Source organism: Gopherus evgoodei, chromosome 16, assembly GCF_007399415.2.
Source record: "Gopherus evgoodei ecotype Sinaloan lineage chromosome 16, rGopEvg1_v1.p, whole genome shotgun sequence".
Classification (NCBI taxonomy): Eukaryota; Metazoa; Chordata; order Testudines; family Testudinidae; genus Gopherus; species Gopherus evgoodei.
The window spans coordinates 23,354,864-23,377,435 of NC_044337.1; the positions used below are offsets into that span (position 1 = coordinate 23,354,864).

The 22,572-nt window shown below is 39.6% G+C and overlaps 1 protein-coding gene across 7 annotated transcripts in view; it reads right to left on the minus strand.

Annotated features, from left to right (window-relative positions):
• The window catches only part of DENND1A (DENN domain containing 1A), a 363,245-nt gene that overhangs the window by 233,337 nt on the left and 107,336 nt on the right, over positions 1–22,572 (minus strand). For 6 of the 7 annotated variants that reach the window (XM_030535509.1, XM_030535510.1, XM_030535511.1 and 3 more), the window contains one exon: positions 15,950–16,069. The exons of the other annotated variant lie outside the window; for it this stretch is intronic. In XM_030535509.1, the coding sequence (XP_030391369.1) occupies positions 15,950–16,069 (120 nt within the window). The remainder of the gene's footprint in view (positions 1–15,949; positions 16,070–22,572) is intronic. 7 annotated transcript variants of the gene reach the window in all.

Here is a 22,572-nt window from a genome sequence, read left to right on the forward strand (position 1 = left end):
AACGCAGTGAGGGGGGCTGGGGCATTAAATTCAGTTAGCTAACCCTTGTGTGTGCTGTCAGTGGGTCTGTAAAGACTTTGTTTGCTTATCCCGAAGTTTAAACAGGACTAAATCAATGTAAATATTTTTGTAAATTTTAATTTTGGCAGGCTCTCTCCATCTCTCAACAAAAATTGACTGGAAGTCTGGAATGGGGTTTCTTATTACTTATTCTACATTGAAAGAAAGAAAAAGAGGTGTGTTCTTAACTCAGATTAGCTAACCTGAGTTAGCTAACGCCGATTAAAATAGCAGTGAAGATGTGACAACTTGTTTTTTAAAACAGGTTAGTAGCTCAAGTTCAAGTCTACAGGGCAGCCTGGAGTTGAACTTGAGATGCTAACTAATCTGAGTTAAGAACTCCCCTTCTTCTTTCTTTCTTTTTTAATAAGAAACCCCATTTCAGACCTCTAGCCCATTTTCCCTCAGAGGTGGATGAAGCCTGCCAATTTTTTGCACAGATTATGAGGTGTGTGAATTAGCAAAATTTTACCATATTTTTACAAAAATATTTACATTGATTCAGTTCTATTTCAAACTTCAAGATCAGCAAAGTCTTTACAGACCCACGGACACCACACTGAAAACTGAAAAGTTTTCATTTACAGTGTCATTTTATATATACACCTCTATCTCGATATAATGCGACCCGATAGAACATGAATTCGGTATAACGCGATAAAGCACTGCTCGGGGGGGGGGGGGGCTGCGCACTCAAGTGGATCAAAGCAAGTTCAATATAACACGGTTTCACCTATAACACGGTAAACATTTTTGGCTCCCAAGGACAGCGTTATATCGAGGTAGAGGTGTACCAATTCTCTTGTTGTTTACCAGCTACATCTGGCTGAAACTACTACTGTGTTACTTAGGAGTTAGGCTAACCACCTCCTCTCAAAGTCACACTCTTCTGCTGGCACCTTTACAATCATGATGTCACATAGATAACAACAACAACTTAAAGAGAAGGACAAACAAGAGGAGACAATCAGTGCATCAAGCACACTTCTGGCATTTCTGTAACAGAAGATGCAAGCCTCAGAATCAGTGGGATTCTTCAGTCTTTGCTATAATGCATGTTTAATCTGTGAAATGGAATGACTTGTAAGGGGTAGGGGTGTGTGTGTGTGTGTGTGTGTGTGTGTGTGTGTGTGTGTGTGTGTGTGTGTGTGTGTGTGTGTGTGTGTGTGTGTAAAAATAATGTGCCCACCTGAATTTATAACATCACATACAAAAAATACAATTACATACATCAGAGCACTAGCCCACATTGTAGGGTCTACAAAGACTCAAGAACTGTTAAGAAGCCAAATAGAAACCACTGCCTAAAATTGTGCTTATGCATTTTTTGTCCCATCATTAAAAATTGTTTTAACTGATTTAAGCTATTTTAATAAGCAAATAATTATATTTTATTCAAAATTACCAAAGTGAAGATTCATAGTCCGAGCCCACCTCACTCTAAAGACAGCCTCTGAAGTTCATTTAAAGATGGTAACTCTGTCAATGGCAGACTAAAAACCCTGGCTAAAATGAGTAACTGGAGTCACAAAAGGAATGGGGTTTTTATTTAATGTTTTTTATTGTACGAAGGAAAACAGGCACTAACAAATTAAAAGCAAATAAGGAACAAAAGACTAGCACAATACAAAGCCATATTCATCTTCTCATGCAACAATATTTCATTAGTTCATTCTCTTATGTTGTAAGACACTCAGGGAAAAAAAGAGGAAAGAAAAACATATCCCAGGAAGTGATGGTAAGACAATGTTCAGAACACAATGCATAAAAACAATCGCCAGACAGAGCCAGAAAATTGTCATCATACAAACAATATCAATCTAGCTGACTCCAGCTTCATTTGCACCAGGGCCATCAACTGAGTTTTATCACCCTTCCATAATTATTCTGCCAAGGAACTAAAAATAAAAGGCTGTCTGTCACCTTTCCTATGCTATCCTTTCAAGAACTAGCAGGTCACAATCCACTGAACCAGTTTTTTGTCATGGGCAATGAATGCAATTTCCACTGCCATATCAGACATTTTGCTATCATTAAGGCTTGTAGGTTAGGGACTAGCATTTTTGTGAACTGGAAAGTACAAGTTTGGGTTAGTGAGTCCCAACATTAAGAACCGTGGTAGGAATGTAGGAAGTCCCTATATTTAAGTTAATTTTTAAATGTAGTTTTTACCAGAATTGCCACCTTTTTTTGGTGTTTGATAACATATGTGGAAAGTAGCCAGGGGAACAGCTACATCTTGTAACCCTTATTTGTATCTAATGCCTATTTTGAATATAAAACTTGCAGTCTGACGCATGAAAAAAAAAATCCTCTCAGGAAGTAGGCAGACATGGGGACTCAATGATGACTTTTTTTATATTGCATCCAAATTTTGTTCCACTGTTGAATGACTGAAGTGTCTCTAAATTCTGACAACTTATGTCGAAATAGACAACATCTCCTCCTTTCTGGGGCCTACTCTCTAATATCCTGGGACTAACACTGCTACAGCAGCAGTGCACAAGCAAAACGTTGTAATATATTATAATCCTCAAACCAGAATCTCGTCTTGTTTGTATGGTAGTATAGTTTCACTGGAAGTTACCTTCCATTCCTCCTATAAGAAATCGTATCATGTGGTCTAATTTTCTAAAAAAAAAAAAAAAAAAAAAAAAAAGAGCATTAATCAAGAGGAGAAGGAAGTTGAGCATATAAAGGGATTGTAATAAAATATGTAAATATTAATTTTCCTCACAATGGCACTGGGAAAGCTGCCCTTTTGTTCAAATTATGAGATTTTTCATGAAGCAGGAAACTGATATTGGGAAGGGGGGGGAGGGGGGACAACAAGAATTTTAAACCCAGATCTGCCAGTTTAAAATTCCAAGAGTGAAAAGAGGCACATTTCAGGACTTCAATACGCCCTCTTTGCCCATGTAGTAGAGTGGTTTGCATCTTTAATAGCCTGCAGAGTCATGGAGCAGCAAACTCTGGACTAAGGAGAAGCCCAGCAGGCAGGTCTTGGGAACCAGCTAATCAGAAGCTAAAGATTGGCTCTGATTTCCCAGCTGGAACATATGAATGAGGACCCCAAGTCTGTGAGGCAGGGGGCAGGAGCCAGGAGAGACAAACACTTCCCTGAGCAGCAACAAGAGGCTGCTACCGGTCCGGTAGGCCCTGTGCAGGAAGCAGGTGCTTGGGGCAGCCAATTCAAAGGGGTAGCACTCCATTCAGTATCAGGGCAGCACATCCGGGTCTTCAGCAGCAGGTCCCTCATTCCCTCTCTTCCTCTTTGAGCTGTTGCCGAATTGCCACCCAAGAGGAAGAGAGGGAAGACCCGTCACCAAACTGCTGCAAAATAAGCGGCGCAATTGAGCTGCCGAAGTGCCCTCCCTTTTTTTTTTTTTTTGCGCCACTTAGCGCAGCAGAAAACCTTGCGCCGGCCCTGGCCCTGTGGTCCCTATGAGGCAAAGAGAGGGCCAGGACCTTTGAGCTACTGGGGGTAAAGGACACCTTGTGGTATCAGTCTAGTTCAGGACTGTCATTTTTGTTACTTTTCCTTTTTGTATTTGTGTGGCAGAAGAATAAAAGAACCTGCATAGAAGACAAAAACAGAACTGAGCATGGCTGTCTGTTTTTCCTCAAACCCATCAAACTATGCATTCCATATACCCAGGAAAAATAGTTATTATTTCCAAAGCTGCATCTACCACTATCTCCACAAAAAAATATTACACTCAATTAATCCACGACTCCAGAAGACATTTGAAAGGACAAGTCAGCCCGATGAAATACATCTGGGTAAACATTTAAAATCTTTAAGAAATACCTGAATACAAAACATTCAGCGGATACAGGACCGGCGCTAGGGGTTTGAGCGCCCTTGGCGCACGGCAATTTCGCTGCCCCATGCGCTGGTCCCGCGGCTCCGGTGGAGCTGCCGCAGTGGTGCCTGCGGAAGGTCCGCTGGTCCGTGGCTCCGGTGGAGCTGCCGCAGTCATGCCTCCGGGAGGTCCACCGGAGCCACGCGAGCAGCCGACCGTCCGTAGGCACGACTGCGGCAGTTCCACCGGAGCTGCGGACCAGCGGACCCTCCGCAGGCACGGCTGCGGCAGCTCCACCGGAGCCGCCTGCCGCCCCCTCCAGCAAAACGGTGCCCACCAATTATTCTGGCGCCCTAGGCAATTGCCTAGGCTGCCTAAATGGTAGCACCGGCCTTGAGCGAATAACATTAAAAGCTTTTCATGGGCAAACGTTTTATCAGATCAAAGCAACAGCATAAAGTTCAACAAGGAAACTCTTTATAATCAACCTTGCTAAATACGATGTTTCATCGGGTTATCAGCTGTGTAATCTTACAATTTCACGTACACCAAAACTCTTCTCTGGTCCCATTTATGCTCCTTGACTCACAACATACAGAACTTTATACTTTTGAGTAATCACAATGGGGCATTTCATAGCTTCACCTACCCCAAAACTTATTTTTCCTCTCCTCAGGCATTCCATAATCTCATAAAATACTGTTTAGCACTTGTATACTTATACTTGTATATGGAATAAAAACATAACCCATTGATGTTAAGACCACACTGTTAAACTTAGACAAGGATTTCAAGTGTTTTCAGGGGCAGACTCATTAATTTTATTAGAGCATTTGTTAAAGAGAGAATCTGTTAAAAAGAGCTGCCCAATGGAACTACTCATGGAGTAAAGTAATACTTAACATGAGTAAAGGGGCAGAATTGGGCCCTTCTATATTGGGTCATCAACCTACTATGTTACTTATATCTTAACTGTAATATAATAAAAATATCTGAACTTCAAGCATCGTTTCTTCTCATTTTGCTTTGGCCCTGATCAATGAAAAGGGAACACAGTCTAGAAGACACTAGAGCAAGCCTTGTTGCTTTTTAAACAAATAAATATTCTGTGATACAATTCAGGATTTTCCTCTTCAAAAACACTTGAAAGGCTTGTCAAACTTAAACAACAGTGTTGATTTTTTGAGTTAAGGGGTATCACAATACTAGTGAGTTAAGTTTCTACTGCATATACACAAACAGTGGTATACAGGTCCCTAAAGCTGTTTGTCCCCTACGCATCAATGCCCTGCCAGTTGGCAAGCCTGAGCCAGGAAGCTGTCAATTCCAATTGAGTTTAGGCGATGTAGTCCTATTAAAGAAGTCTTGCTGGTTAAGGGGCGTCCACTGTTTCCAAAGCATGGGAAAAAAAAAAAAAAGGCTTTGCTTTCCTTAGATTTGAGCTGGCAACTTTCACTGACTAGAGTTTTCAAGGAGCTATGAATGAGTTTAACAAAGGAGTTCTGTGGCTAGTTTCTGGCTGAAATCCATGTCAACAGTTTTTAAGGTCACAGGTCACACTAACTAACATTTATTCCCAGCAGACCCTGCTCTAAACACAAGCTGTAAGTAGTACAAATTTGGAATTTTTCTGTAATCCCTTGAGATATTCCTGATCCTTCCACATGTTTCTGCTCAATTAAAAACAATTCTCACTTTGCACCACAAGAGAGGCCCCGCTCAGAAATCTCATTCTATTCTTAGGATAAATGGACAAAGACTGCAATCAAAGAAGGCGGCGGCGAGCAGGGGGAGAGAGGGGTGCAATTCACAACAGATCACACCAAAAACCTCAGATGACTCCATACAGAACCACATTCAGTTAGTTACATTTTTACCTTTTATCATATACTACTAAAAAGCCGTTTCTTTTTATCTTGAATTTAGAGTGGTGCAAAGCTCTATTATTTTGGCTAAAGGGGTTTCCATACAAACCTTTCTGCATTTTATTTCAGAACAGTGAGTTTCACTTTGGAGAAATGAGCCAAAGACCACAAAATTTTTAAGTGAGGGTCAGCTGAAACCAGAGTTCTGCATGGTTTCCACACAAAATCAAAAGTATCTCCTGAGAACCAACTTTGCCTGGTCCATGAACCTTAACAAAACCTGGCCCAAGCTTTTTCTTTGTAACAAAATCCAGAATCTGGTGAATTCTGTTTGGTTTTAATTTTCATTAAGAAAGCTTTGCCCTGCTCTAGTGATTACAAACAGGTACTGTACCTCATTGTTTAATGCATTAAAAAACTTTTCCAAAAATAAACTACAGAGAAGATGAGTTTGTATGCTACATGAAGATGGGAACTAGAGAGCTCTTATTTGCCAGCTCTAACTAAGGGTATGCCTATACTACGAGATTATTCCAATTTTACATAAACCAGTTTTGTAAAACAGATTGTATAAAGTCGAGTGCACGCGGCCACACTAAGCACATTAATTCGGTGATGTGCATCCATGGTCCGAGGCTAGCGTCGATTTCTGGAGCATTGCATTGTGGGTAGCTATCCCGTAGCTATCCCATAGTTCCCACAGTCTCCCCCACCCATTGGAATTCTGGGTTGAGACCCCAATGCATGATGGTGCAAAAAAACAGTGTTGCAGGTGATTCTGGGTAAACGTCGTCACTCATTCCTTCCTCCGTGAAAGCAACGGCAGACAATCATTTCGTGCCCTTTTTCCCTCGATTGCCCTGGCAGACGCCATAGCACAGCAACCATGGAGCCCGTTCAGCTTTTTTTTTTTTTTTTAATTTTTTTTATTTTTACTGTCACCGTATGTCTACTGGATGTTCCTAACAGACGCGGTACTGCAGCGCTACACAGCAGCATTCATTTGCCTTTGCAAGATAGCAGAGACAGTTATCAGTTGTACTGTACTGTCTGCCATGCCATTGTAAATTGGCGATGAGATGACAGTTATCAGTCATTCTGTACCATCTGCTGCTGTCATGGGTGCCCCTGGCTGAGGTCGGCTGGGGGCGCAAAGACAAAAATGGGAATGACTCCCTGAGTCAATCCCTCCTTTATGGTATCTAAAAATAGAGTCAGTCCTGCCTAGAATATGGGGCAAGTGTACTAGAGAACCAGTGTACCAGAGAACCAGAGAGCACAGCTGCTCCGTGTCAGATCCCGCAGAAATGATGAGCTGCATGCCATTCACGGGGGGTGCTCCTGCAACAATCCCACCCGTTGCTTCCCTGCTCCTCCAACCCTCCTGGGCTACCGTTGCAGTGTCCCCCCCATTTGTGTGATGAAGTAATAAAGAATGCAGGAATAAGAAACACTGACTTGTTAGTGAGATAAAATGAGGGGGAGGCAGCCTCCAGCTGCTATGATAATCCAGGCAGGACATTAAACGGTGCGGGGGAGAGGAGCCCAGTGTCCCACTGCTATGATAGGCCAGGCAGTACAGAATCTTTTCTTTATACATGAAAGGGAGAGGTCTGATGGAGCTCAGCCCCCAATTGCTATGATGAAGACGGTTACCAGCCGTTCTGTACCATCTACTGGGAATGACCAGGAATCATTCCTATTTTTACCCAGGCGCCCCCGGCCAACCTCACCTGAGGCCAGCCAGGAGCACTCACGGGCTGATGTTGATGACAGATAGCAGTCATATTGTACCGTATGCCACCGGGGAGGGGAGGGGAGAGGATCCTGCTGTTCACTGCCGCAGCATCGCGTCTACCAGCAGCATTCAGTAGACATAGAGTAACACTGAAAAAATGTCAAGAAACGATTTTTTTCCCGTTTCTTTCATGGAGGAGGGGAGGGGGTACACTGACAAGCTATACCCTGCGCCACCTCAGACAATGTGTTTGACCCTACAGGCATTGGGAGCTCAGCCAAGAATGTAAATGCTTTTCGGAGACTGCTGGGGACTCTGGGATAGCTGGAGTCCTCAGTCCCCCCTCCCTCCCTCCATGAGCATCTATTTCATTCTTTGGCTTTCCGTTATGCTTGTCACGCAGCACTGTGCTGTGGACTCTGTATCATAGCCTGGAGATTTTTTTCAAATGCTTTGGCATTTCGCCTTCTGTAACGGAGCTCTGATAGAACAGATTTGTTTCCCCATACAGCGGTCAGATCCAGTCTCTCCCGCACGGTCCAGGCTGGAGCTCTTTTTGGATTTGGGACTGCATCGCCACCCGTGCTGATCAGAGCTCCACGCTGGGCAAACAGGAAATGAAATTCAAAAGTTCGCAGTGCTTTTCCTGTCTACCTGGCCACTGCATTCGAGTTCAGATTGCTGTCCAGAGCGGTCACAATGGTGCACTGTGGAATACCGCCTGGAGGCCAAAACCATCGAATTGCGACCACACTAACCCTAATCCGATATGGTAATACCGATTTCAGCGCTACTCCTCTCGTCGGGGAGGAGTACAGAAACTGGTTTAAAGAGCCCTTTATATCAATATAAAATCAGCATTAAATCGGTTTAACGCTGCTAAAATCGGTTTAAACGCGTAGTGTAGATCTGGCCTTAGAGTCTTGACCCGAAGTGCCTATATCAGTGGCTCTCAAACTTTTTTACTGGTGACTCCTTTCACATAGCAAGTCTCTGAGTGCGATGCCCCTTATACATTAAAAACACTTTTTTATATATTTAACACCATTATGAATGCTGGAGGCAAAGCGGGATTTGGGGTGAAGGTTGACAGTTAGAGACTCCTCCCATATAATAACCTCATGACCCCCTGAGGGGTCTAACCCCCCATTTCAAGAACCCCTGGCCTATATTCAGCATCAGACTGTACAGCACAATGTACACCCACTGTGCGTGTTTTTCGCCACATTTCAGAGTTCCACAGGTTCCCTTCTTGAATGGCTCGAGTGTTATTTCTGCAACCCATTTTGATTGTGGAATAGAGAAATGGCCTTACACAATTTCTCAGAGACAAAAAACCTCATCCAGGCTGGCCACACTTACGCAAACATCTTCCAAAGCTACTTTGCCTTTCAAAAAAAATGCTTTTGTAATACCTGGCATGTCAAAGATATTTTACAACTTAAATATAACAGAAACTCAACAAAATCTAGATGGAGAAATTGCAGGTTACAATACAATGTATTAAACTGAATATGAGTACACATAGCGATTCTGATCATCATCATTTTTTATGAATTTGGCTTCTACTACAACAGACCACTAGAGAGCAACAGAAGATATTCATGATTTAAGCACCAACATCCCATACTGCACTAAAACTAGTACCATCCTGGAAAGTAAATTTAAACACAGTTAGATAAGACCCACATAATGATATCCAAAATGCACGTTTTGATATTGTACCATACCAAAAAGACTAACATCAGAGACTGGATTAAAAATCATCAATATAGTGTATATGACAGCACACACATTTCACATTTCCATCAGAGAGATGTTAAAAATGTCCAGTTTTCCTCTTAAGTGAAATGGAAAACTTTTTATTTAAAAATAACCACCACCCAACACATCAGCACCAAGCTACATGACATTTTTATATTGCACATTTTAGAACAAAGCATTTATCTTTATTTTTCGTTAGTTATTGGTAATAAAGACCTAGCTGAAAATACTGGGCTGAATAAATGGACTCTGGAATAGTTCAGAGCACACAAAACTGCAAACTTTATTTCAGAGGCATTCTTTGAAACAGCATAGATTAAAACCCATAAATTACACCTTTAACCATAAATTTGTAAAAATCTCTCTTTTGTATTAAAAGCAGCAAACATTTTCAGGTAACATTTGATCTCTTAAAATGCATTTTAGTAATATGTCAAACAGACTGAGAAATGTTTTTCTATTCTGAAGTGAACATGGTTAATTTTAAGAGAATCTGGATTTTTTATTTATAGTAGGGTCAATATAATGAAAATCCCCATCAACTTCTGCTGTACAAAGTTAAACTATCAATGTTTTTTCTTCTTTCTTTCATAGAGTATAAAATTCTCTTCAGAAATTTAAAAAAAAATTATTTTGCTTTAGCTTCTATTATTCATTATACTATCTTTACTACAAAGTCTGTTTTATAAGTTTAAGTATATGGTTGGTAAACACCCAATGGTGATCTTTAAACTTTCTGCCTCAAATATTTCACAATATATTTCACAAACATGTCACTTACTTTAAAGATGAAATAATCAGAACAGAGAACAAACAGCCATTTGAAAAAGTTACTAGTTACTGGTTTTTTTTTATTAATGAAGACTTTCAAAAACTAATAACCAGTTCCTCATATCAAATGCTCAAAATATTTGAGAAGACAAAATATCAAAACACTAGCATTGGGAAAAAATCCCAAATTACTAATTATATTATGTAAACATGCTGAAAAAAGGGCATTACAATATCTTCGTACTAAGTTATCAACATTTTTTACATTCCTAAACCACAACTTTTTATTCCTTTATATTTTCAGCTATTCCAACTGTTGAGATTCTCACATATTAGCATATACAATGGTCAGACATACACAAACAAAAGCAGGTAAGATAAAAACCTCTACACATTGCATTTAAGTAGTTGAGCTGTTTCCCTTGAACAAGACACCACAACATTTAAGTTTCTGATGTTTAGTTGAGTTCTTAAACCTCATGTACTGAGTACTTAAACTTCTATACTGTCTTATATATTACTGATTCACCTATTCCTCCTGCTCTTTCAAACACTAGTTTACTTCAGCTGTAGCCTAACTGGAGTTCTGTCACTTACTGCAATTTCTCTCATGAGTCTATAAGAGACTCATATTGTCCTTACAAGCAGGCAATAAGAAAAGGTTCTCATACCAAACAGACATGGGTGATGTTTGTTTTTTATTTGCTTAACCCAATCTGACAGAGCATCAAGCACTAAACAATACCTCCTGAGAACCAACTTTGCCTGATAGGTCCATGAACCTTAACAAAACCTGGCCCAAGTTTTGTCTTTGTAACAAAATCCAGAGTCAAGTGAATTCTGTTTGGTTTTAATTTTCAATAAGAAACCTTTGCCCTGCTCTAGTGATTACAAAAACAGGTACTGTACCTCACTGCTTAATGCATTAAAAAACTTTTCCAAAAATAAACTACAGAGAAGATGAGTTTGTATGCTACATGAAGATGGGAACTAGAGAGCTCATTTGCCAGCGTCTTGACCTTGCTTCCAAGGACTTCAGTGGACTTAGATTATTATTTTTTATTACAAATATTTGCACTGTAAAAATGATAAACAAAATTGTATTTTTCAGTTCACCACATACAAGTACTGCAGTACAATGTCTTTGTCCAGAAAGTGCAAGTTACAAATGTAGATTTTTTGTTACATAATTGAACTCAGAACCAAAACAATCCAAAACTTCAGAGCCTACAAGTCCACTCAGTCCTACTTCTTGTTCAGCCAATCGCTAAGACGAACAAGTTTGTTTACATTTACAAGGCATAATACTGCCTGCTTATTATTTACAATGTCACCAGAAAGTGAGAACAGGCATTTGTATGGCACTTTTGTAGCCAGCATTGCAAGGTATTTATGTGCCACATACGCTAAACATTCATATGCCCCTTCATGCTTCGGCCACCATTCCAGAGGACATGCTTCCATGCTGATGACGCTCATTAAAAAAATAATGCATTAATTAAAATTTGTGACTGAATTCCTTGGGGGAGAACTGTATGTCTCTGGCTCTATTTTACCCTCATTCTGCCATATATTTCAGCTTATAGTAGTCTCAGATGATGAACCAGCACATGCTGTTCATTTTAAGAACACTTTCACTGCAGATTTCTCAAAATGCGAAGAAGGTACCAAGGTGAGACTTCTACAGATAACTACAGCACTCAACTCAAGGTTTAAGAATCTGAAGTGCCTTCCAAAATCTGAGAGGGACGAAGTGTGGACCATGCTTTTTAAAGTATTAAAAGAACAACACTCCAATGCGGAAACTACAGAACCCGAACCACCAAAAAAGAAAATCAACTTTCTGCTGGTGGCATCTGACTCAAATAATGAAAATGAACATGCGTTGGTCCACAGTGCTTTGGATTGTTATTGAGCAGAACCTGTAATCAGCATGGATGCATGTACCCCAGAATGGTGGTTGAAGAATGAAGGGACATATGACTCTTTTGAGCATCTGGCACATAAATATTTTGCGATGCCGGCTACAACAGTGCCATGAGAATGCCTGTTCTCACTTTCAGGTGACACTGTAAACAAGAAGTGGGCGGCATTATCTCCTCCAAATATAAACAAACTTGTTTGTCTGAGTGATTGGCTGAACAAGAAGTAGGAATGCATGGACTTGCAGGCTCTAAAATTTTACATTGTTTTATTTCTTTAATGCAGGTTTGGTTTTTTTTTTTACATAATTGTACATTTGTAAGTTTGACTTTCATGATGAGATTGCAATCTAGTTCTTGTATTAGGAGAATTGAAAAATACTATTTCTTTTGGTTTTTTACAGTATGGCAATTTCTCAATACTTGCAATCAAAAATAAATATAAAGTGAGCACTGTACACTTCGTACTGTGTTGGAATTGAAATCAAAATATTTGAAAATGTAGAAAATATCCAAAAATATTTAAATAAATGGTATTCTATTCTTGTTTAACAGTGCAATTAATCGCGATTAATTTTTTTAATCACTTGACAGCCCTGGAGGATACACATATACTAGTAGGCTACAATAGCAGCCTCCTAATCAGGAAAAGGCTATTAAATACACAGCGGAGAGAGATCAATTAGACAATTAAGTCATAAAACAGTAATAATGGGTGACAATCCACAACTGGGCAAGGATCAGACAATCAATTTTGACTCCTTAACTAACTGCTTCTTGGAACAGCAAGTTCTAGATCACACAAAAGGAGATCTCTAACTTGATCCTAAATATATTACACAGGAGTTGACTGAAATATTAGTTATAGTTCAGTCATTAAGCAACAGTAACCATAATATAATTAAATTCAACAGCCTGTGAGAGAGACTGCACTAGAACTAGGATTGTTATTAAACTTCTAAAATGAGGGAGCTACTTAAAAGAGACAACATCAAAAGTACAGAAATTAAGCTATGTACATACACCATAGCAGAGTCAGAGAAAGTATGTATACCCTAAACAAAAAAGGAAGCAGAAAGGCAAGAAACAAGGCAATATGATTAAATGGCAAAGTTCAAGAGGTTATTTGAGCCAAGTCAATCCTGAAAAATAAATTGTGGCAGGTAAAATGTAAGATCGAAATTATGGTGGGTAAGTGGAAATTCGAAAAATACCTACATAACTTAAAAACAAAAACAAAAAAGGAGAAATTATCAGAAGCAGGAAGACTGCAAGAAAACTGGTGGGTTCCACTGGACTATTAGGAAGTAAAGGGAGAAAATGAGGACAAGCACATTACAGAGAAGCCAAATGATTTGTCTTCACCACAGAGGGCACCTTTGGCTTGGTTCCCTTTCACTGGGATTCAAAATATACTCACAGACTCTGCTGGGCTCCCCGGGTTTGGCTCCTCCCTAATATCCTTCCTGTTACATGGTTCCAAGAATTTCACAAGATATTATTTCTACCACTGAGATTTCACCAATAGATGTCTACCTCATCTCTTAATGCAACTGCAATTGACAGGAAGCAGCAATAAAAAACAAAGTCTGAAAAATTTTGAGACTTTCCAGTCTCTTCCTCTCCTTGTTGAGACATCCATAGCACAGAAAAACAAGAAAGGCAGACCCTCCCAAAACTGGGGTGAGGGCACAAGAGTACCCAAACAAACCCCATTAACAAATCCCAGGACAAATCTGGAAACAAATCCCAGAACAAATCTGGAGAGGACATCCTCCATTGAAAAAAGTTCTGACAAGGGATGGACGTCAAGCAACCATTTTCCTATTTCTTTATCATCAATTTACTCTAATTTAGAATTACCTATCCTCTCTGCATCCCCAGAGAAAACAAAGAAGCAGACTGTTTGAACAGAAATTGTGACTTGCTTACAAAACCACTTCAATGTAATACTTCCATGATAGTCCTGATGTAAAGTTCTCAATACTCAGTTCTCATGCTCAGTTGTTTTAATTAATCCCTATCTTGAATTTTTCTTACCAGTTTATGCTAAATAAAAATATGTTTAAAATCCACAGCATGATGGAACAACAGAAATGAGGCCTATGGGCCCAATTCATCCCCTGCTCTAACTCTTCAGATCTTTTTCTGTGAGTGGAAGCATGAGGCACCAAGCTATTATCTCTTCTTCCCCCTCTGCCTCTTCTTCACGACTTAACTTAGGGGGCAGGCAACAAAAAACCCTTGTCCAGGGGAGACAGAAGAGATTTCACGCTCATCCAGACATTTTTGCCTGTTTTTTCCCTTTCATTTTTCATTAAATATCAAGGTTACCAGGGAGTGACCAGGGAGTTACCATGAGAAAGCATATCAGTGCCTCAATTCTTCAGGATAAATGCTCCAGAAAATGCCTCAGCAAATACTTCCCTGCCTCCAATATGTACTCCACATAATTGGATTAGTATTGCCCTCCAGTTGCTCAAGTAGAGCTTTGAACTATGAGGGAATGAAGTCTTAAAGTCACTTGGCCAGATATGCAATAGGAAGTAATACGGTTACTCTCCCTCCCATCCAGTGTCTCACTTGCAGAAACCAAGCAGTGACTTCCTTCTCCAGCCATCTCAGACTCCTTAGGAAAGGTCTGTCTGATTAACCACAGTTGGCGTAGTGAAAAGAGAGGTGATAAAACACATTTTGTGGTATTTTCCAATCTTTTGACCTTTCAAGTTCCTTCTGTACTAAACATAAAAAGAAGATTTCTAAGTCAGCTCAAATTCTGCTCCCAGGCACTCATGCAACCACATATACTACAATGGGATAAATTCTACATTTGGTTGCATGTAAATCCTGTATCTGCTGCTTTCACCTTGTTCTTTGTATATTTCTCCCTGAAAGTCTCCCTTGTAAGCATAATTCGCCTTTTTTTTTTTTGTTAATAGCAATGAATATGCAGTGGGTCCCATTGTACTATTGTCAGCATACAATGCTGGGAAACTTGGGTCAGCGATAATAGCTTCTGTTCTTGCAATGGGTTCTGTTAGCAACATGCCACCACAAAGAGTCCCTGTGAAACAGAAATGAATGGAGGTGATGTGGAACCACCCCTGCTTTTTCCTGGACTGACAATTGGCAACTAGAGTATTTGACTTTTTGTTTCTTAGGGTTAGATCAGTACAGTCTTTACCTGGGCTTTATCAAGAGGCACTTCCCCTGGCTTGCTCTGCTGCTCCATGAGGCTCTCTCTCCTAACAGAAAGAGACAGGAGGCAGGCCACTGCTACACCTAGGTAACAGAGGCTGACAGGGACAGTGTGCATAGCTTTATTTCCCCAACAGGAGGTTCTCAGCAGGAGCCTGGCAAACAACAGATCTGAAATCTGATTTTTGTCACTTTTTTGGGGGGGTAGCAAAAGGAAATAGAAAACTAAGTAAAGGTTGCCCCAGAGCTTACTGGCCTGCAGTCATAAGGAACTGTTTTGATACAGCTCCAGCCCTCTCGCTCATTGCCTCTCTTCTCTGTGTGAAGCACATTGTTTCTGTCTCCCAGTAGCAGTATTTATAACCAAGTTAGATTGCATTCACACGTCCATCAACAGAAGGGAGTGAGGGTCAAAATTACGGGATAGGTACAGCATCAGCAAGATATTTTCTCAGTTACGAACAGATGCTTTATTCATAAAACTTGCATATACAAATGTCCATGAAATGTCTTAACAGGATGAATTGCGACAGCTAAAGATAATGGTTGCCATCATGCTATGCTGTGTCAAATTACTGCATAGAGATGTAGATTTTTTTCCACATTGTTAACTTAAGTAAATTGACTCAAATAAATCTGATTATCATCAGAGGACCCCAAAGTGCAAGAATATTTTGCACAATTTCTCCAGAAGTGCAGTGACTTTTTGAGGACCAGATAGGAGAATAATTTTTAACAGCTGGAAAATATAATTGCAATATAACAAAGCAAAGGCCAACATTGTTTCTCAGAGCTAACCAATACCCAGACCACAGCCAGACTTACCTTAAGATACAGAAGCAACTTTTGGCCCCAGAAGATAAGCGACAGAATCCAAATCTCTGTTTGCTGTCAATGTCTGTGAGCACAAATGTAAAGTTCTGGCCAACTTGGCTGACTGTAAGGCTAGAAATAAAGAGAACAAAAGGAAAAATTCATTTCAGCTTATTCAATGTTAGAAGTATCTAATCAGACTAAGTCATTGAACCTCATTTCCTCTCTCTGCAGAGCTTCTTTGGAAATTAACTTTGAGCATTCACTCTCTTTACAAATGCAAGTTTGAACCTATCTCTTGGGTTTTTTGGAGACGTAGAACAGCAATAGAAGAATTTCCTATGTCTTTAAAACAAACACTGACATGGCCATTGATTAAATTCCATACAATACACAGTGCCAACTAAACCCACATCCACTCTCAGTGCAAAACATTTCTGTATCATTCTTCACCCAGGGGACTGTTTTACTTTAAATGCAAATAGTATTTGGTCACATTACGGCTTTATATAGTATCCTCATAGAGAAATACAAAATATGTCAGTTTTCCAAATAGGTTAGGAATGAGCATAGCACTATCTCTCTAAAATGTATGGCTTATGAAGGCCTCACAAATGATTTCCCCAATTTGTTTATGCAACTATGCAATTTCCAGTACGAGGCAGTATTGGCTGAAGTGGGAAACTAATGGCAGCACAGTTAGATAAAGGTAAATAAAACCTTTAAAAGGTAAATAAAAAAAAAAAGATAAGTTAGTATCTTATTTTGCTTGTCTGCCTCAAAACGTGAAAATCTTGAAATATACCTCCACAGCTGGTACTGTGGCTAAGCAGATGCTGAACTGATGCTAGTGTACCACTACAGTGACTTTTAAACCCCCTATAGTGATTATAATATAGTTTGTATCTGATTTTCAAGATTATAATCCAATTCCACTCTACTGTAAGGTGCTTATTTGCCTCTTCTAAAAGAGTGCAAACAATGCAACAATATTGTTTCAAGATGATGGCTCCCTGCCACGCCAGAGTGGAAAGTACCACTATAAAAATATCCACTCTTACTCGCAAAATAAAGCTTTTCATTGTATTAGAACATAGAAAAAAGCAATGCACCAAAAAGAAGTAGGATGCAGAAGTATTATTTTTAACACTATAAATCATGAAAGATATTACTGCTAGCAGTTTGAGGTCTAAAATACATTTCTAAAAAATAACAGCTCTCTCTATAGTGCATATAACATAGAACCTTTTTTAAAAAAAAGGCATATTTCCAAAGTGAAATGCATAAAACATTTCATGTACGGAGACATCTGATTTCTTTAAACATTATCACATTTCTGTCTAAATCTCACCTAATACAGAAATGCATAGATACTATGATAGTAAGGGATATACAAACCATAAAATTGACAGACAGCAAGGCTGATTCACCATCATGTCATCCCAGTTTTGCATTGGTGTAACTTCATTGCTTAAAATAAAACTGGAGTAATACAGTGTTGAAACCAGGACTAATATGTTTGTTTATTGGAGGCTTTATTGAATTCAGATTAGGGATTCATTTGAGAACTACTGTTTGTAGGAATTAGATTTTAATACAACTACAATTAACTATAAAATATTTACAGTTCAAATTATGCTCCAGCTTAAAGCCTACTGTAAACACTGACAACTGAATAGCATTTCCACATGAAGCTATAGAGTATATTAACTCCATCTTAATGATCAAAGGGGAATACAAGGAAATTACTGTTAAATTCAGGCCCACTCAACAGACATAGTTACAGACAGAAATATCCTACTCTAAAAGTCTATTCTGAAATCTATAGCGCTATCTACAATGACATCAATGAGTGTGTGTGTGATCTTGTATATTCACACAGCGCCCAATGGAAACTAAAAATGAGATGGACTTTCAATAAAGAAAGAGGCTTAGGATATAGGACAATAAATTCTACTATACAATTTAAAAGGGAAAAACCTCTCAGTGGAGTCAAAAGGAGGAAGGAAAAAATACTGAAGGAATGATAAAATGAAGCACCAAGACAGGCACATACTCTATTTCTCCAAATTTGAAGGTGAACAAAGACTCAAATTCAAAAGCAATTTAACAGCCTGAGAATTAAGTAGTGTTAAGTATCACTAACCTACCCCTGCACGCTAATGCCCAAGAGAATGTTCCTATAAACCTCAAAGAACTACCGGGGACTACCACAAGCTCCATTCTTATTGGTGTTATGTTTTATCTGTAAGGTTTGGGTATAATGTTACTACAGTGATTTAATACTATGTTTTAAAAGAGGATATATGCTTAATTTTAACAAGTTTGAGAGCCAAGGGTATGTGAGAAATAGAATCTAAACTCACAGTTAAAATTATGGAAAAAAAAGAGGAAGCAGTCCTCATCTATGGAAGGAAGGAGCTTGTTTATTAAAAGACAAGTTAGCAGAGAAAGCATAGGTAATATGATTAAGCATCACTGGGCATTATCTTTTTAATTAAACTTTGATTTCAATAATGCTTGGTAAATGGGCATGTTGTTTGTATTTCAGTAGTGTGCAAAGAAACCATTTTGGAACACGGGATTGTGTGTCTTTTTTAAAATGTGTATGTTTAAACTATCACTTTGGAATTCACAAGCCATGTGCCAATGGTTACTGAACATTTTACCTCCCTCATTATCTCTTTTTAGATTATAGGCTCTCTTATAAGACTGCTGAGAATTTGAGCGAGCTTCCCAAACCTAAGCCATTCTTTTTAGGTGACAAATCTGAGGAACTGTCCCAGATTGAGGTGTCACTAAAGGTGGTTTTGGAACAAATTGATAAACTAAACAGTAATAAGTCACCAAGACCAGATGGTATTCCCCCAAGAGTTCTGAATGAACTCAAATGTGAAACTGCACAACTACCAACTGTAGTCTGTAACCTATCATTTAAATCAGCTTCTGTACCAAATGATGTTATATGGAAAAAGGCCTGTTTAATAGCTCCTGAGACAAAGCACCACAATCTTCCCTCTCCACCTGCTTAGGTGTAAATTCTAAAAAGATTTTTAAAGTAACCATGGACAGATGTATCCCAGATTCTAGAGAGCAGGTTTAGATTGATCCAAGTTTAACTGGAGTGGGCATGACCATCTCCAGCAGTTGGAGAATAGCCATCTGCTTGCGCATAGAAGAGGTATTAGTATTATGCATTTTCCCACCTTTACATTTCACCCAAGCATTTACAAGGAAGTAATTTAGATATTTTACCCTAGCATTTACAGGGAAGTAATTTAACCCCAAGGGACAGATAACGGCATGGTGCCTTTTGGCCATTTTTCTTATATGGAAGATTTTCCTTTTAAAAACACCATTATGACCTCTGGGGGAAAAAAAAAAAACACATTTTAGTGGTTTCTCCCTCATTTGAGATATATCCTGTCTCTGTCATCCTGGTTTAATGCTCACTTCTGAGATCCGTTTGACAAGCAATTCAATCTGCCTGCCAGAATATTCTTCTTCTGTGCACTTAAGTTTTTCTAACCTGGCAAGATTGAATCAGCTCCTCTTTCTACTTGCTGCAAGATATAGCGTTATTGAATTTGTCCATTAGGATCATTACGTTTCCTTGACTTCAGATGTGTTCTCAGCTACAGTGTGGATAATATTGAATATTATCTATGCTATGAGTGTAATTTAGACATTATCAAATTAGATTGTACATCTCAAAGTCAGTGCAACTCAAAATGAACATTTCCACCAGAAAGATCTTGAGACTTCATGACCTACAACCAACAACGTTTGCCTCACTCTTATTGTATGTATGAAAAAAAGGCTATTAATGTTGAGTTTGGTGGTTCCAAAGTTATTCATATTCCTACAGATTCATGCTTGCAGTATAACTACGATGCACTATTTTCTTCCTTTCCAGAGGCACTTCACAAAGTTTTGAAGATGCTTCAAATTACTCAGTAGAAAATGGATGCTCCAGTATTAAGTGTGTTAGTGGCAATGATGCAAATTTAGATGCCTCAATGTGTACTAAAACCTTCAGCACACAAAATGAGGCAGTTTTACAATTAGATGTTCATGATATACACTTCAAAGGCTTGTGATTAGCTTTAAAGTTTCAATAAATTATTTGTCATCATCCTGAAGATGTGCTCTGTAAGAAGTTTGAACACTCCTTTAGTTTTTGATACCCCGTTGTCTGAAATTGCTATGCCTAAATCAAAAGGACTTTGGAGAGACACAGATGTTGCCATTAGCAACTCATTGGCTTCTATTTGTGGAAGAGCTAATACCAATAATAAACACATAGTTGGAAGAACAGGACATCTGAAATGTTCCTGCTGTGTAGTAGTATGAATCTAGAAGATAAATCTGCTGGAACAAGCAAGTGTCTAATACATTTTTAATGTGACCTCCACAAGTCAGAGCTTAAATGTGTAATACTTGCAGTCTATAAATTTAAATAAGATTTAATCATGGATATGACATTCCCACAGATAAAGTGTCCTTTACCATAGAAAGAATTTTACCAGCAAATTGTAATACTGTTACTTTGGGCCTGTGAAGTGGTGACTGAAAGGTTTACGTCCTCCAATAACAAAAATTACAGATGCAGACATAATATAATAACACATGAAAAGAAGGGAGTTACAAATCTGTTATAGAATGTCCAGGGAGATTGGAAGTGTTCACCTATTGGCTTTTGTACGTTACCATTCCTCATGTAGGATTAGTGTCCATTTATTCTTTTACGTAGGGACTGTCCAGTTTGGCCAATGTACATGGCAGAGGAGCACTGCTGGCACATGATGGCATATATAACATTAGTAGACGTGCAGGTGAATGAGCCCTTGATGGTGTGGCTGATGTGGTGGGGTCCTCTGATGGTGTCGCTTGAGTAGATATGAGGACAGAGTAGGCAACAAGGTTTGCTACAGGGATTGGTTCCTGGGTTGGTGTTTCTGTGGTGTGGTGTGTAGCTGCGGGTGAGTATTTGCTCCAGGTTGAGGGGTTGTCTGTAAGCAAGGACTGGCCTGCCTCCCAAGGTCTGTGAGAGTGAGGGATTGTTTTCCAGGATAGGTTGTAGATCGTTGATAATGCGCTGGAGAGGTTTTAGCTGGGGGCTATATATGGTGGCCAGTGGTCTTCTGTTATTTTCCTTGTTGGGCCTGTCCTGTAGTAGGTGATTTTTGGGAACCCATCTCGCTCTGTCAATCTGTTTCCTCACCTCCCCAAGTGGGTATGTAGTTTTAAGAACGCTTGATAAAGATCTTGTATGCGTTTGTCTCTGTCTGAGGGACTGGAGCAAATTTGGTTGTATTGTCTAACAACGAGGTATCTCTGATATCTTACGTCAGCATCTGTTCCTACCCATATAAAATCATACTATCTTTCTGGTGCTCTGGGAGAGTCCTGAACTACAGGATCACAAACATCCTATAGAGAACACTATAACTGCCTAGTTACTGGAAAATTCTGACACTAAACATCTCCATTGTTGCAGATAGATGAACTAAGAAAATGGAAACCTAGCAACTGAAAACTATTTAAAAGGCCTATAATAAAAAAAGGATTAATGTTTATCTCCATTGCTTTGTTCAGAAAAGCAACTTTTATTGTACCAAAACTAAAGCTCCTGAATTGCCCTCATGAATAAGAATGCTGATAACTGGAGAGCTAATCAAATATACATTTCTTCAGGCATATATACAGGAGGTTAAAATCCCTTTAATGATCAGTTGAGGAGGAAAACGCTTTTAGGAGAAATATTTTCTAGACTTAAGATGCCAGAACTCAAAATACTGTAAATGCTCATTCATAAGCCGAATTATTTTTTTTAGTAAAAAAGGGAAGCAACAGAGAAGGGGATCAGCAGAGAGGAAGCAAGAGAGGCAGCACAGTCAGCATAGTCAAAAGGGAAGAGGCGGGGCCAGAGTCTCTCCGTTTCCGGCCATGCTGCTCTCCCCCTAGCCTCTGAAGCAGCTGTGGCTGTGCTGCCCGGTCCAGCAGAGCAGGCTGCAGCCGCGCCATCCAGTCTGGACCGCTGGAGTGGGCTGCAGCTGCACTGCCCAGCCTGCAGGAGCAGCTCCAGCCAGATACATCCTCCCCTGGCCCTTCCCAGATAAGGTGGGAAGGGATAGGATAGGATGGGGAGAGTGCGGGGGTCCTGGGCTAGGGATGGGGTCATGTGAGGGGAAGTCAGAGGGGTTACTCCCCTGACTCCCAGCTTCTCCCCCCCAAAAAATTTCCTCACCAGTTGCTGTCCTGGCCTGTCAGAGTAAGCAGCTGGCACACCAGGACACTTTGTTTATTTAGGTTTACTTCTGTGTCTGCGGACACTCGAGGTAAACAAACCATCTTGGCCCACCAATGGCTTATCCTGATGGCCCAGGAGTCAAAGTTTGCTGACCCTTGAATTAAAGGGTCAGCTTATGAATGGGTTATAAAAAATTTCCATTTTTACTTATCCATCTTGGAGGGGTGGGGTCAGCTTATAAACATACCAGTTTATGATCAAGTATATATAATATTTACTGAGCATATTGTGGGTGAGGGGATTGCAGCAATAATTTCAGAACTCATTTAATTATGTGGCCAGTTTTCACTAATTTCACTTTATTTTAAATATAGTCTAATGT